Here is a 13,443-nt window from a genome sequence, read left to right as displayed (position 1 = left end):
GAATTCTCCCTCTCCGCTTAGCTGCTGCATTTTCAGTGCACACCTTGTCTTGGGTCTTTGTCACTGAGCGGCACATTTGTGTCACTGGGCATTAGGTACAGTGTGACATTTCAGCCAAGCAGGCTGGTTCTGCTAATCCTGAAACAGATGGCGATTGCAGAGTTCTTTGCCGAGATCAGCCAAACGATAGCTTCAATCAATAACGTGGGCTTTTCTGTTGTGCTGCAGCTGCCTCGGGGTTTGGAAACGGCTGCTTTCAGGGAGCCAGAATCATCTTCTGTGCCTCTCAGAAAGGGTGTTGCAGAGTTGGGGAACGTTCAAAGAATGGCAACCAAAACGCTGGAGGGGATGGAGTGGCTCATCTCTGAAGAAAGGCAGCAACATTTGGGACTTTTTAGTTTGAGAAAAGGCGAGTAAGAGGCTACACAATAGAAGTTTATAAAATTGGGCAGAGCATGGAGAAAGTATATAGAGAGGGAATGTTATATCATATGTGGTGGACTTGTGAAGGGGTAAAAGAGAATTGGGAAATAATTCATAATGAATTGAAAAAAATGTTTAAAAGTACTTTTCCAAAAAAACCAGAGTCCTTTTTGTTGGGGATAATTCAGATGGAAATTCCCAGGTATCAAAAAAGGTTATTTATGTATGCCACTACTGCAGCCCGTGTTTTGTTAGCCCAAAATGGAAAACGAGCAAAGTCCCAACCAAAGAAGAATGGCAACTTAAACTGATGGAATATGCTCAGCTTGCGGACCTAACATATAGAAGAAGAGAACAAGAAGAATATGTGTTTGAAGAAGATCAGAAAGTGTTTATTGAATATATGGGGAGAAATTGTGTATAGTTGAAAACGTTTGCAGCATTAAGATAGATTCAACAGTGTAAATAAGTTTTGATGGATGTAATAGTGGGATACTGAATGGTTTAGTTTATATAAAATATGCAGGGATTTATGTTGTGCAAAATGAACCATGGAACAAGAAGAAGGGAAGTCATTTTAAAGTTGTTTAAATGGATATTCTAAAATTTAAACAAAATTTAATAAAAATTATACAGAGAGAACGTATATAGAGAAAAGTCCCCCCCCCCCAACACCAGAAGTGGTCAGGCAATGAAGCTGAATGTTTGAAGATTCAGGGCAGATAAAATCCCACAGTTTGGTCAAACTCATGCTGGTAGCTTCAAGAACACCATCCCACCATCTCATCCTCTGTCGTCCCCTTCTCCTTGTGCCCTCCATCTTTCCCAACATCAGGGTCTTTTCCAGGGAGTCTTCTCTTCTCATGAGGTGGCCAAAGTCTTGGAGCCTCAGCTTCAGGATCTGTCCTTCCAGTGAGCACTCAGGAAGATCAAACCAATCCATTCTGAAGGAAATCAGCCCTGAGTGCTCACTGGAAGGACAGATCATTGCAATTCTTTGTTTGCTGCAAACCAGCCTTCTTTAAAACATTTTCCTCCATCAGCTACGTCCCCCCTGTGGCGGACAAACTGTGTTGTATCTGTAATAAGTTTTGGCCTTAGATGTCAAATGTTTGTGGCACATTCTTTTACTTGAGGGGTGGGCAACCTCAGGACCGTGGGCCAAATGTGCCCTTCCAGGGCTCTCCAGGCCACAACTCCTCTCCAGTACTGCTTTGTATGGTACCTTAGACATTTATGCCTGACTGGGAAGTGTGTCCTTGGACTCCGATAATGCTGGTGCCTTATGGCTTTGGGAAGCCCACCAGAATCCTTTCTTTTACTTCTCTGTCGATTGCCTGCATGACAAAAGGGAGTTCAGCTATTCTGTCAGCCGTCCCTCCTTTGTCCAATTCAGTCATTAACCAGCTAACCTTAAGAGCGGCTTTCTGTATTCATTCCTCTGGCAGCTCCTTTCAGCGCCAGGAAGATCTTTTCGATTTCTTTATCTTCACAAGAACACCCTGAGATGCAGACAAAGCTGCCAAAGGGAGAGGAGGGGGCCGGTTCAGCAGAGGGATGCGTCACCGTAAACATACTACATTCAGCCTAAGTCGCCTGACAAATGCTTACACGGCAATACATTTGTTAGCCTTCAGGGTGACGCGGGGCACTTGGTTTCTATGGGTCCTTGTGTTCCAGCCCTGGGCAATGGCATCACCACAGAGTCCCACTGCCCTGGCTTGGCCAGCCATGCTACATATTGAGTAGGTAAAGGGTAAAGGGAACCCTGACCATTAGGTCCAGTCGTGTCCGACTCTGGGGTTGCGGCGCTCATCTCGCTTTATTGGCCGAGGGAGCTGGTGTGCAGCTTCCGGGTCATGTGGCCAGCATGACTAAGCCGCTTCTGGCGAACCAGAGCAGCGCATGGAAACGCTGTTTACCTTCCCGCCGGAGTGGTACCTATTTATCTACTTGCACTTTGACGTGCTTTCGAACTGCTAGGTTGGCAGGAGCAGGGACCGAGCAACGGGAGCTCACCCCGTCATTGCGGGGATTCAAACTGCCGACCCTCTGATCAGCAAGTCCTAGGCTCTGTGGTTTAACCCACAGCGCCACCCGTGTTCCTACATATCAAGTGCTGGTACTCAACTGCGTGAAGTAATGTAGGACATTGTTCTTCAACCTTAGCTCCCCAGATGTTGTTGGGACTACAACTCCCATCATCCTGTCCCATTGGCTAATCTAGCTGTGGACGATGGGAGTTGTAGTCTACATTGTCTGGAGGGCAGCAGGTGAAGGAAGGCTATTCCTCAACTTGGAGTCCCCAGATGTTGTTGGACTATAACTCTCATCATCCTGTCTCATTGGTTGTGGGCGATGGGGTTGTAGTCCGACACACCACCTGGGAACCCAGAGTTGAAGAACACAGCTTTAGGGTGTCAGGATACCACTCCCTGGAAGAACCTTTGGAAACTTTGCTAGTAACGTGCTCACTTCGGGAGCTGTTCAGTGGCCATGTTTTGACTCATGCTTGTTAACAGTCGTTGCCTGAGCAGTGGGAGTGATGCTTCAAACTCCTTGGGCTGCATTCAGCCAACCCACTGCGCTGGCAGAAGTCACCACAAAGATTCCCACGGGTGCAACAGGAATTCCTCTCCTCCCTCTGCCCACACTATCCCCAAATCTGCTCTGGGGGAAACCCAAAACCATGGTCTTTCAGGTCATAGCACAGCATAGTACACCATACTGACTCTCCAATTTCCTGTCTGGAGTCAAAGGGATAGAGTGGGATACTAGTCCAAACGTGCCCCTCAAAAACAGATCTGGTTGGTAGTCCAAGTCTAGGAAAACATCAAAGGTACGCAACAGCTTATTTGGGGTGGGGGCAGCCCAGCAGTAATATCCACCAGTGCAGTCCTGCTAAGTTAATTTCTTCCAGCTGTAACCTGCTGCATAGCGTTATTCCGACAAACCAGTTACTGCAATGCAGTGTTTCAGCGGTGAGTAGATGGATGCCTGAAAGTGGTATTATGATTAATGCATGAATAATAATATATATATATATATATAAACATTTTGTGTCGTTTTGGAGCCCTTAATTGTGTTCTTCCTCCTAAAGTACCTCTCCTACAACTTCAAAGTAATATGATTAGACTCGAATCCAATAACATTACCCTTTGCCTCCAGCTGCCTAGTTGGGGGGTGTGCCACGCACTGTGTATTAGTCATCGGTTGAAGGTTAGCGTTCAATCATTCATTTGCTGAAAACAGAAAGACGTCTGGAACCTGCTTCTGTCTTGCAAGGCTGGATCTTGGCTGAAGCTGAAAGCCTGTGTTTTAGATCTCATGGAGGAGAGAGAGTAGGCAGCGGGTGGCGGTGGCCGTGGGAAAGAGAGAGGGGATGGGATGGGGCTCTCTGGAGTGTTGAATAGAATCATAGTTGGAAGGGGCCCCCCAAAGATCATCTAGTCCAACCCCCTGCAGTGCAGGAATCACAGCTAAAGTTGCCCTGACAGGTGACCATCCTACCTCTCCAAGCATCCATGAAGTCTTTGAACCCTTGGTCTTGAGTTGGTTACCTTTCTCTCCCTTGGAAAAAGTACACAGAGCTGAAGTTGGAAGAGCAATACTCTTCCCCACTTCTTCTTCCAACTCTCTGACATTTACCCAGATCCTTTGGAAACATGTGTTCATCCTTTTCACTCTTGGGAGTAGCGATCTACGGGAGGGGATCAAAAGTGACCGGAGGAGGCTTTGCATTCTCTCAACAAATGTGCCCAGGATCTAAAAATGTTGGTGATCCCTGCCACAAAAAATACTATTCAGCATTCATTGGCTACCTGCCTGATACTACCCCTTAGGCCAGCCTTTCTCAACCTGTGGGTCCCCAGATGTTGTTGGACTACAACTCCCATCACCCCCAGCTAGCAAGGCCAGAGCTCAGGGATGATGGGAGTTGTAGTCCAACAACATCTGGAGACCCATAGGTTGAGAACCGCTGCCCTAGGCCTCACGACCTCAGACAATTGCTGGAGATGTGGTGCTGTAGGGGGAGGCCTGTTCTGGGGGGATGCAGGATGCTTGCAAAATTCTGGAAGGAGGTTTTAGTTCTTATGAGTACAGTCCTCAATCTGAAGTGGATCCTGAGTTCTAGCCCAGTACTTCTGGACTGTGTACCCCTTGGATACGGAGACTGAGCAAGAATTGAGCTTCCTAGTTTTAAAGGTGGCCGGGAGGCTGAGCTGGGAAAAATGAGTGACCCAGGTATAGATGGCTGGTCTGTTGGCTTCTTGTTCCTTGGAGCCGCTGAGAAAGAGGCATATGAAAAGAGAAAATGCAGAGATGTCTGCAGACACCTGGTAAAGAGACGCAGGTGGCGCTGCGTTATAAACCACAGAGCCTAGGGCTTGCCGATCAGAAGGTTGGTGGTTCGAATTCCTGTGGCAGGGTGTGCTCCCGTTGCTCGGTCCCAGCTCCTGCCAACCTAGGAGTTCGAAAGCACGCCCCAAAGTGCAAGTACAGTGGTACCTCTGGATGCGAACGGGATCCATTCCAGAGCCCCGTTTGCATCCTGAAGTGAACGCAAGCTGCGTGGGTCGTGATTCGCCACTTCCGCACATGCGCGTACGTCATTTTGAGCGTCTGCACATGCACAAGCAGCGAAACCCAGAAGTAACGTGTTCTGTTACTTCCGGGTTGCCGCGGAGTGCAACCCGAAAATACTCAACCCAAAGCTACTTCAATCCAAGGTATGACTAAATAAATAGGTACCACTCCAGCGAAAAGGTAAACGGCATTTCCGTGCGCTGCTCTGTTTTTGCCAGAAGCAGCTTAGTTATGCTGGCCACATGACCCGGAAAAACTGTCTGTGGACAAACGCCGGCTCCCTCAGCCTGTAAAGCGAGATGAGCGCCGCAACCCCAGAGTCGTTTGCGACTGGACTTAACTGTCAGGGGTTCCTTTACCTTTACCTTTACCTTTAAGATGTTTTGGGGATCTGCAGAGTTGGGTGGGTAGCCAAAGAGGAAGACTGTGCTTATTCTGTACCCAGGAGCTATTAGGATGCAAATTATGTATTGTTATCTTTCAAACATAGAAAACTGTGCATTTAGAAAAGACATTCCAGCAGGATCTTAGCATTTGCTTCTAGTAGATCCCAGCAGCGGATTCCTTTCCAGGTGGCCAAACAGCACACGATCTTCTGCAGTGGGGTTTCATGGGGATTTGTAGCACTTGGAGCTTGCTATTCAAATGAATAACCTGGCAGCATCAGAGCAGGGTTTGGGGTGCAAGGAAGGCCCCTCGCCTATGGATCTCATGCATGTGACTCCACTTTTCCTCCTACACAGCTGGAGGCAGACTTCGAAACTTATTGAAGGCAATATAAAAACCAATTAAAAGTGTAAGAGTACAATATGAATTCACTCGGCTGAAATAGCAAAATAACGAGTCTGATAAGAGCAGCCCTGTTCCCCCAAAGCCAGTGCAAAATGATGGGCTTTGTGCCTCTCCCTTAAAAAGAGATGTCTGTAGAGCACCTCTATTACTGATTGTTCTCATGGAGGTAATCCTGGCAAGTTTATGAGGAAAAGCGGTGTTCCCTGGGTTGCAATTTTAAAAATGATTTACAGTGAGCTAAACCATACGTGGGTCAGATTCCCAAAATTGTGGTTGCATGTTCTTAATAGTTCAGTTTGCACATATAATGACAAACCATCCTGGTATGTTCCAGCCTTTGGGGCGACAATTCCCAGCAGCCCTGGCCGGTAAGGCTGTGTGATGCTGATGGGAGTTGTATTTTTTTTTTTTATAAATATTTATTAAAGTTTTTAAATATAAATGCACAAATAATAAACAGTCTTACTTCTATCACAGACATAATTTCATCACTTCTTTGGACTCCCTCACGTCTCCCGCTCCCATTTACATCGTTAAAAGTTTTTTCCAAACAAATTATCAACTTGTTTACAATCTCATGTCCACTCATTCAAATATAATCTAGCACTTCTTCCAAAAAATTTTATATTTTCTTTAGTCTCACTTATCATCAAATTTCAAATCTAATTTAGTGGTGGCCAGTTTTTTATAATCTAGCATCCTTCTTAGCATTCAACCAAATTACAATGTTTTTGTAGATACTTCTTGAATTTCTCCCAGTCTTCCTCCATCTTCTCTTCTCCCAGGTCACGGATTCTGCCAGTCATCTCGGCCAGTTGCATATAGTCCATCAGTCGCATCTGCCACTCTTCCAGTGTGGGTAGATCTTGAGTTTTCCAGTTTTTTGCGATGAGTATCCTTGCTGCCGTTGTTGCATACATAAAAAATGTTCGGTCCTTCTTTAACACCTTCTGGCCGACAATACCCAGAAGGAAGGCCTCTGGTTTCTTAGTGAAGGTATACTTAAATACCTTTTTCAGCTCATTATATATCATTTCCCAGAAGACCTTCACCTTAGGGCATGTCCACCAGAGGTGAAAGAATGTTCCTTCGTTTTCTTTACATTTCCAACATTTATTATCAGACGAATGGTATATTTTGGCAAGTTTAACTGGGGTCATGTACCATCTATATATCATTTTCATTACATTTTCCTTCAAAGCATTACATGCGGTGAAGTTCAACCCAGTGGTCCACAACCTTTCCCAGTCCTCAAACATAATGTTATGCCCAATGTCCTGTGCCCATTTTATCATAGCCGATTTAACCATTTCGTCTTGTGTATTCCATTTTAACAGCAAGTTATACATTCTAGATAATACCTTAGTCTTTGGTTCTAACAATTCAGTTTCTAACTTCGATTTCTCCACCTGGAACCCTAACTTTTTATCATTTTTAAAAACTTCTTTAATCTGAGCATAATGTAACCAGTCTCGCACCTTATCCTTCATTTTCTCTAAACTCTGCAATTTCCAATTGTCTCCATCTTTTTCTAACATTTCCCAATATTTTGGCCATTTAGCCTCCATATTGGGTCTTTTTAGGGCCTTAGCCTCCAGAGGTGAGAGCCACCTTGGAGTTTTATTTTCCAGTAAGTCTTTGTATTTTGTCCAGACATTAAACACTGCTTTCCTGACAATATGGTTCTTAAAGGCCTTATTGATCTTAACTTTATCATACCATAAGTATGCATGCCAACCAAAAGCATTGTTAAAACCTTCCAAGTCCAACACGTCAGTGTCTTCGAGAAGTAGCCAGTCTTTTAGCCAGCAAAAAGCTGCGGCTTCATAGTACAACTTTAAGTCTGGCAGGGCAAAGCCCCCTCTTTCTTTCGCATCTGTTAATATCTTAAACTTAATTCTGGGCTTTTTGCCCTGCCAGACAAATCTGGATATATCTTTCTGCCACTTCCGGAAGCACTCCGTTTTGTCCACAATCTGTAATGTTTGAAACAAAAACAACATTTTTGGCAATACATTCATCTTGATAGCAGCAATTCGGCCTAATGCTGATGGGAGTTGTAGTCCAAAACAGCTGGACGGCACCCGGTGGGGGTTGTTATTACCCGCCCTTCACCCTAAAGTCCCTGGGTAGGTCACAGTGATTCAAAACACAGCATTAAAACAGTTTAAAACAACTATGTGGTTGTGGGACCGCCTCTCCTGGTATGCCCCGCGGAGTACCTTAAGGTCCATAAATAGCAACACTCTAGAGGCCCCGGGCCCTAAGGAAGTCAGATTAGCCTCAACCAGGGCCTTTTCAACACTGGCCCCGGCCTGGTGGAACGCTCTGTCTCATGAGACCAGGGCCCTGGAGGATCTTGATTTCTTTCCGCAGGGCCTGCAAGACAGTGCTGTTCCGCCTGGCCTTTGGCTTGGACTCATTCTGACCCTTATGTTTCCCTCCCTTTATGTGATCTATGAGCTACTTTTTAAAATGAGGCTGCATTTTAAATAGCATTTGAACCTGTATTTTAAATTGGGTTTTTTGTGTCCCCTCCCCCTTATGTTTTTACCGTAATTTTTACTGGTGTTAGCCGCCCTGAGCCTGGCTCTGGCTGGGGAGAGCGGGGTATAAATAAAAATTATTATTATTATTATTATTATTTACAGGTAGGTAGCTGTGTTGGTCTTCCATAGTCGAAACGAAATAAAAAAATTCCTTCCAGTAGCACCTTAGTGACCAACCAAGTTTGTTATTGGTATGAGTTTTCGTGTGCATGCACAGTTCTTGCTGCTTGTTGTTGCATTAGCAGCACAAAAGTGGAGGTCCTGGGCTGCCCACTCTCGGCCTCGCTGATGTGGTCCAAAGGAAAGCAGAGCAAGACATTTGACACCAGTTTGGCTGCAGGAGTTGCTGGAAGGAGGCGTACAAGGCGCCTGGATTTGTGTTGGGTTCACTCCTGAGCCTTTCCTTCCCCTAAAGATATCTCGCAAGGCAGCAGAGATTTAGGAAAGAGTTTTCCTTCTCCCAGATGGGCTGCCTTCCCAGGTTGATGGAGCCCCATTGGCCTCTTCACTTCCAGGCACAAAAACAGGGTTGCTTCTAACATTATCAGGGGGGAAACAATGCTGTCCAGGGTTGTAAAGACTGCGGAGAGAATAATTGGGTGCACTCTTCCCACCTTGGATCAAATCTATGCTTCCAGGTGCCATAAGAAAGCTGCAGAGATAGTGCAGGATAGTGGGCACCCCGGAAATGATCTCTTTCAGCTTCTGCCTTCTGGAAGAAGGTCCAGGGTTATAAAGACTAGGACTAGCCGTCTGAGAAACAGTTTCTACCCAAATGCAATTTTGGTTTTAAACTCATTGTAAGGTAGTCTCTATGGCAGTATGTTGTATTTAAAAATGGGGTATCAGAGTTTTTAGGGGCTAACCAGGTTGGGATAGTTGGGATAGCAGGCTTGTTGGTTTGTGAATGTTTGATGTAGATTTTTAAATATCGTCGTTCTGTATGGGACAATGACAATAAGGATTATCGTATCTCATCGTATACATGTCAGGTGATAAAGGCCAGGGTAAAGAGCTGTGTCTTCAGCTTTCACCAGAAGCTGTAGAGTGATGGTGTCGGGTACAGTGAGGGGGGAAAGTATTTGATCCCCTGCTAAATTTGCCCGTTTGCCCTCTGACAAAGAAATGACCAGTCCATACTTTTAATGGTAGGTTTATTGTAGCTGTGAGAGACAGAATAACAGGAAAACCCCCAGAAACCCAGAAGACAGAGAATGCCCATTCCTGGCCATTGGCACCCTGAACTTCTGAGCACAGCGGAGGGCCCCTTCTGCTGAACTTAACACCCAAGAGGATCTCTAGGTTGGTGAAGGCTGCACTGAACCATGTGGGACTTCCCCTTCCCTCTTCCACAAAATCTGTTCTTTCCCCAACCCTCTGGAGCAGATATAATAATAATAATAATAATAATAATAATAATAATAATAATAATAATAGTAGTAGTAGTAGTAGTAGTAGTTTATTATTTATACCCCACCCATCTAGCTGAGTTTTCCTAGCTACTCTGGGCGGCTCCCAATCGAGTGATAAAAACAATACAGCATTAAATATTAAAAATTTCCCTAAGCAGGGCTGCCTTCAGATGTCTTTTAAAGAGAAGATAGCTGCTTATTTTCTTCACATCTGAAGGGAGGGCGTTCCACAGGGCGGGCGCCACTACCGAGAAGGCCCTCTGCTTGGTTCCCTGTAACCTCACTTCTTGCAATAAGGGAACCGCCAGAAGGCCCTCAGAGCTGGACCTCAGTGTCCGGGCTGAACGAATGGAGGTGGAGACGCTCCTTCAGGTATACAGGACTGAGGCCATTTAGGGCATGAAAGGTCAGCCCCAACACTTTGAATTGTGCTCAGAAACATACTAGGAGCCAATGCAGATCTCTCAGGACCGGTGTTATGTGGTCCCAGCAGCCACTCCCAGTCACCAGTCTAGCTGCCGTATTCTGGATTAATTGCAGTTTCTTGGTCACCTTCAAAGTTAGCCCCACGTAGAGAGCATGGCAGTAGTCCAAGCGAGAGATAACTAGAGCATGCACCACTCTGGCGAGATAGTCTGCAGGCAGGTAGGGTCTCATCCTGTGTTCCAGGTGGAGCTGGTAGACAGCTGCCCTGGACCCAGAATTGACCTGCGCCTCCATGGACAGCTGTGAGTCCAAAATGACTCCCAGGCTGTGAACCTGATCCTTCAGGGGCATAGTTACCCCATTCAGGACCAGGGAGTCCTCCACACCTGCCTGCCTTCTGTCCCCCCAAAACAGTACTTCAGTCTTGTCAGGATTCAACCTCAATCTTTTAACCACCAACCATCCTCCAACTGCCTCCAGGCACTCACACAGATTGTGGGATGTGGGGGCAAGTATCAGGCATGGAGAGGATGGTGGAAGTCCTTGCACTAGCTAACAGTCAATATCTTGGTTTGTACGTCCAAAATGAAAAAATAGACCTGCGGAGTACGTTTAATTCTTCTGCGGAACAGGATGTACGAAGCAGCCTCGGCAAACGTAGGGGCATCTTTTTCAAAAAGAAAAATGCCCAAGAAGATACCCTCCCTCTCCACAGCCTTTCCATGAGATCGAATTTCAAAACGTTCTCCGAAGCCACAGCCATCTGCTGGTGAGATGGGCCGCCAGCCTGTCCGTCAGCAAAAGCTGTCTGCTTACAGGGCGCCAAGATGATGGGGGATTTGTATTGTAATCAGGCGGTTCTGAATGCAGATCCGTCACAATTGTCGTAAACACAATTTGCCAACCATATGCTGCGAACCCAACTGTTACAACGAGCGTCGGCCTTGCCAGTTGTGACACGTCTCCTGTTTGGGGCCTCTTTGTTTTTTGGACCGTAATATTAATCACCTTGGCTTAAAGTAGCAGAGACCTCACTTATATATCTCTCTTCTGCATCCCTTCCCAACCCCCAACCCCTGTCTCTAATCCACAGATACTCTGAGCGAAGCCTTACGAAGTGCATTGGCATAACTATAGAGACCCGGCCGGATTACTGCCTGAAACGGCACTTGAGCGATATGTTGTCATACGGCTGCACAAGGCTGGAGATTGGCGTGCAGAGTGTCTATGAGGATGTGGCCAGAGACACCAACAGGTAAGGAGAGGGGGCTTTCAAAGGAAACATCCTTGCTCCTTCTCGCTGAACTTGAGATCGGGTAGCAGTGTGGTGTAGTGGTTAAGAGCGGTAGTCTCCTAATCTGGGGAACCGGGTTCGCGTCTCCGCTCCTCCACATGCAGCTGCTGGGTGACCTTGGGCCAGTCACACTTCTGTGAAGTCTCTCAGCCCCACTCGCCTCACAGAGTGTTTGTTGTGGGGGAGGAAGGGAAAGGAGAATGTTAGCCGCTTTGAGACTCCTTAAAGGGAGTGAAAGGCGGGATATCAAATCCAAACTCTTCTTCTTCTTCTTCTTCTAGCAGGGTCTACCAAAAGCTTTTTAATACTCACATCGGTGTGATACCCAGGCAGAACACAGTTCAAAGGCACAGCAAATGCTACACATGGCTGCACCAGTGATCCCACAAAAAGTCATAGACTAGGAATGGGTCCCAAGGGTCATCCAGTCCAACCCCCATCAATGCAGGAGTCACAGCATTGAAGAATCCCTGACAGATGGCCATCCAAGCTCTGCTTGGAAACTTCCAATGAAGGAGAGTCCACAGCTGTTACCCTCAGAAAGTTCTTTATTTTTCTTTTTCATTCATTACATACATCTCAAATTCTTAACATTTATTATATATTCCTCCCTCCCTCCCCTCCAGGGCTTTCCCCAACTTCCGCTTCTGGTTTGTTTCTCTTTTCACCCACTTTGCTATCTCCTAACAGAAAAGGTTGTTAATAACATAACATCAAGCCTAAAAACATAAAAATAAAAGTAAATACACCATAATATTTCACTATTTTCTAAACATTTTCTAATAATAAGAATGTGAATGTTAATTTAAACCCTGCCATCAAGTCTATTGACTTTCTTTGTTTCTGCAAATATAATATAAATGGTTCCCATTCTTTTTCAAAGTCGCTATTGTCTTTTTCTCTTTATCTGTCATTTTTGCCAGTTCTGCATAGTTCATCAACTTCTCTTGCCATTGTTCTGTAGTTGGTATTTCTCCAGTCTTCCAATTTTGTGCAATCAACATTCTTGCTACTGTAGTGGCATACATAAATAAAGTCCTCATTTCTTTTGGTATGTCTTAGCCTAAAATATCTCGCAAAAAGGCTTCTGGTTTTTTTACAAAAGTTATTTTCAACCTTTTCTTCAATTCATTGTATATCATTTCCCAGTAGGCTTTTACCTTTTTACAATCCCACCACATATTATAAACCGTACCTTCTGTTTAATATCTCCAACACTCTTTCTTTTCGTTTTTATACATTTTTGCAAATTTAACCAGTGATAGATACAGTGGTGCCCCGCAAGATAAATGCCTCGCAAGACGGGAAACTTGCTAGACGAAAGAGTTTTCCGTTTTGGAGGTGCTTCGCAAAACGAATTTCCTATGGGCTTGCTTCGCAAGACGAAAATGTCTTGCGAGTTCCTGCGGGTTCCCCCCCCTTTCCCCCCCTTTTTCTATGCCGCTAAGCCACTTATCCGCTAAGCCGATAAGCCGCTAAAAGCCGCTAAACCGCTAATAGCGCTAATCTGCTAAGCCGCTAATGGGCTTGCTTCGCAAGACGAAAAAACCGCTAGACGAAGAGACTCGCGGAACGGATTAATTTCGTCTTGTGAGGCACCACTGTAGAAAGTGCTTTTTAAGGTTTAGCCAAAATCTCCTTTCTTGTAACTTGAAGCCATTGCTTCGGGTCCTACCCTTTGGAACAGCAGGATACAAGCTTCCATGTGACAGCCTTCCAGATATCTCTCTAACCTGAAAAACCCAAATATCGCAACCTTTCCTCATAACAGGAGCTGGTCCAGCCACATGGTGATTTTGATTGTCCTTTTCTGAAGCTTTTTCCGCCACAGAGCCCCAAAGAGTAAAGGAAATAAGGATTATAAAACGTACACAGGAAGGCGTTAGTCATAATAATACTGAATTAATTAACGATAAGGTAGCTTGATTTTTTTTTTTGCTGCACATTGACCAAATTCCTG

The 13,443-nt window shown here is 45.4% G+C and overlaps 1 protein-coding gene and 1 long non-coding RNA gene across 2 annotated transcripts in view; one reads left to right on the top strand and one right to left on the bottom strand.

Annotated features, from left to right (window-relative positions):
* Positions 1 to 13,443, bottom strand: part of LOC309338065 — a 188,005-nt gene that overhangs the window by 54,656 nt on the left and 119,906 nt on the right. The window lies entirely within an intron of this gene.
* Positions 1 to 13,443, top strand: part of ELP3 (elongator acetyltransferase complex subunit 3) — a 125,483-nt gene that overhangs the window by 39,122 nt on the left and 72,918 nt on the right. The window contains exon 8 of the mRNA XM_081854777.1: positions 11,283 to 11,444. Within this exon, the coding sequence (XP_081710903.1) occupies positions 11,283 to 11,444 (162 nt within the window). The remainder of the gene's footprint in view (positions 1 to 11,282; positions 11,445 to 13,443) is intronic.

The sequence above is a fragment of the Podarcis erhardii genome (genome assembly GCF_964252035.2).
Source record: "Podarcis erhardii genome assembly, chromosome: 3".
NCBI lineage: Eukaryota > Metazoa > Chordata > Lepidosauria > Squamata > Lacertidae > Podarcis > Podarcis erhardii.
Note: the sequence above shows the minus strand (reverse complement) of the source record. Positions and strands in the feature narration are given on the sequence as shown.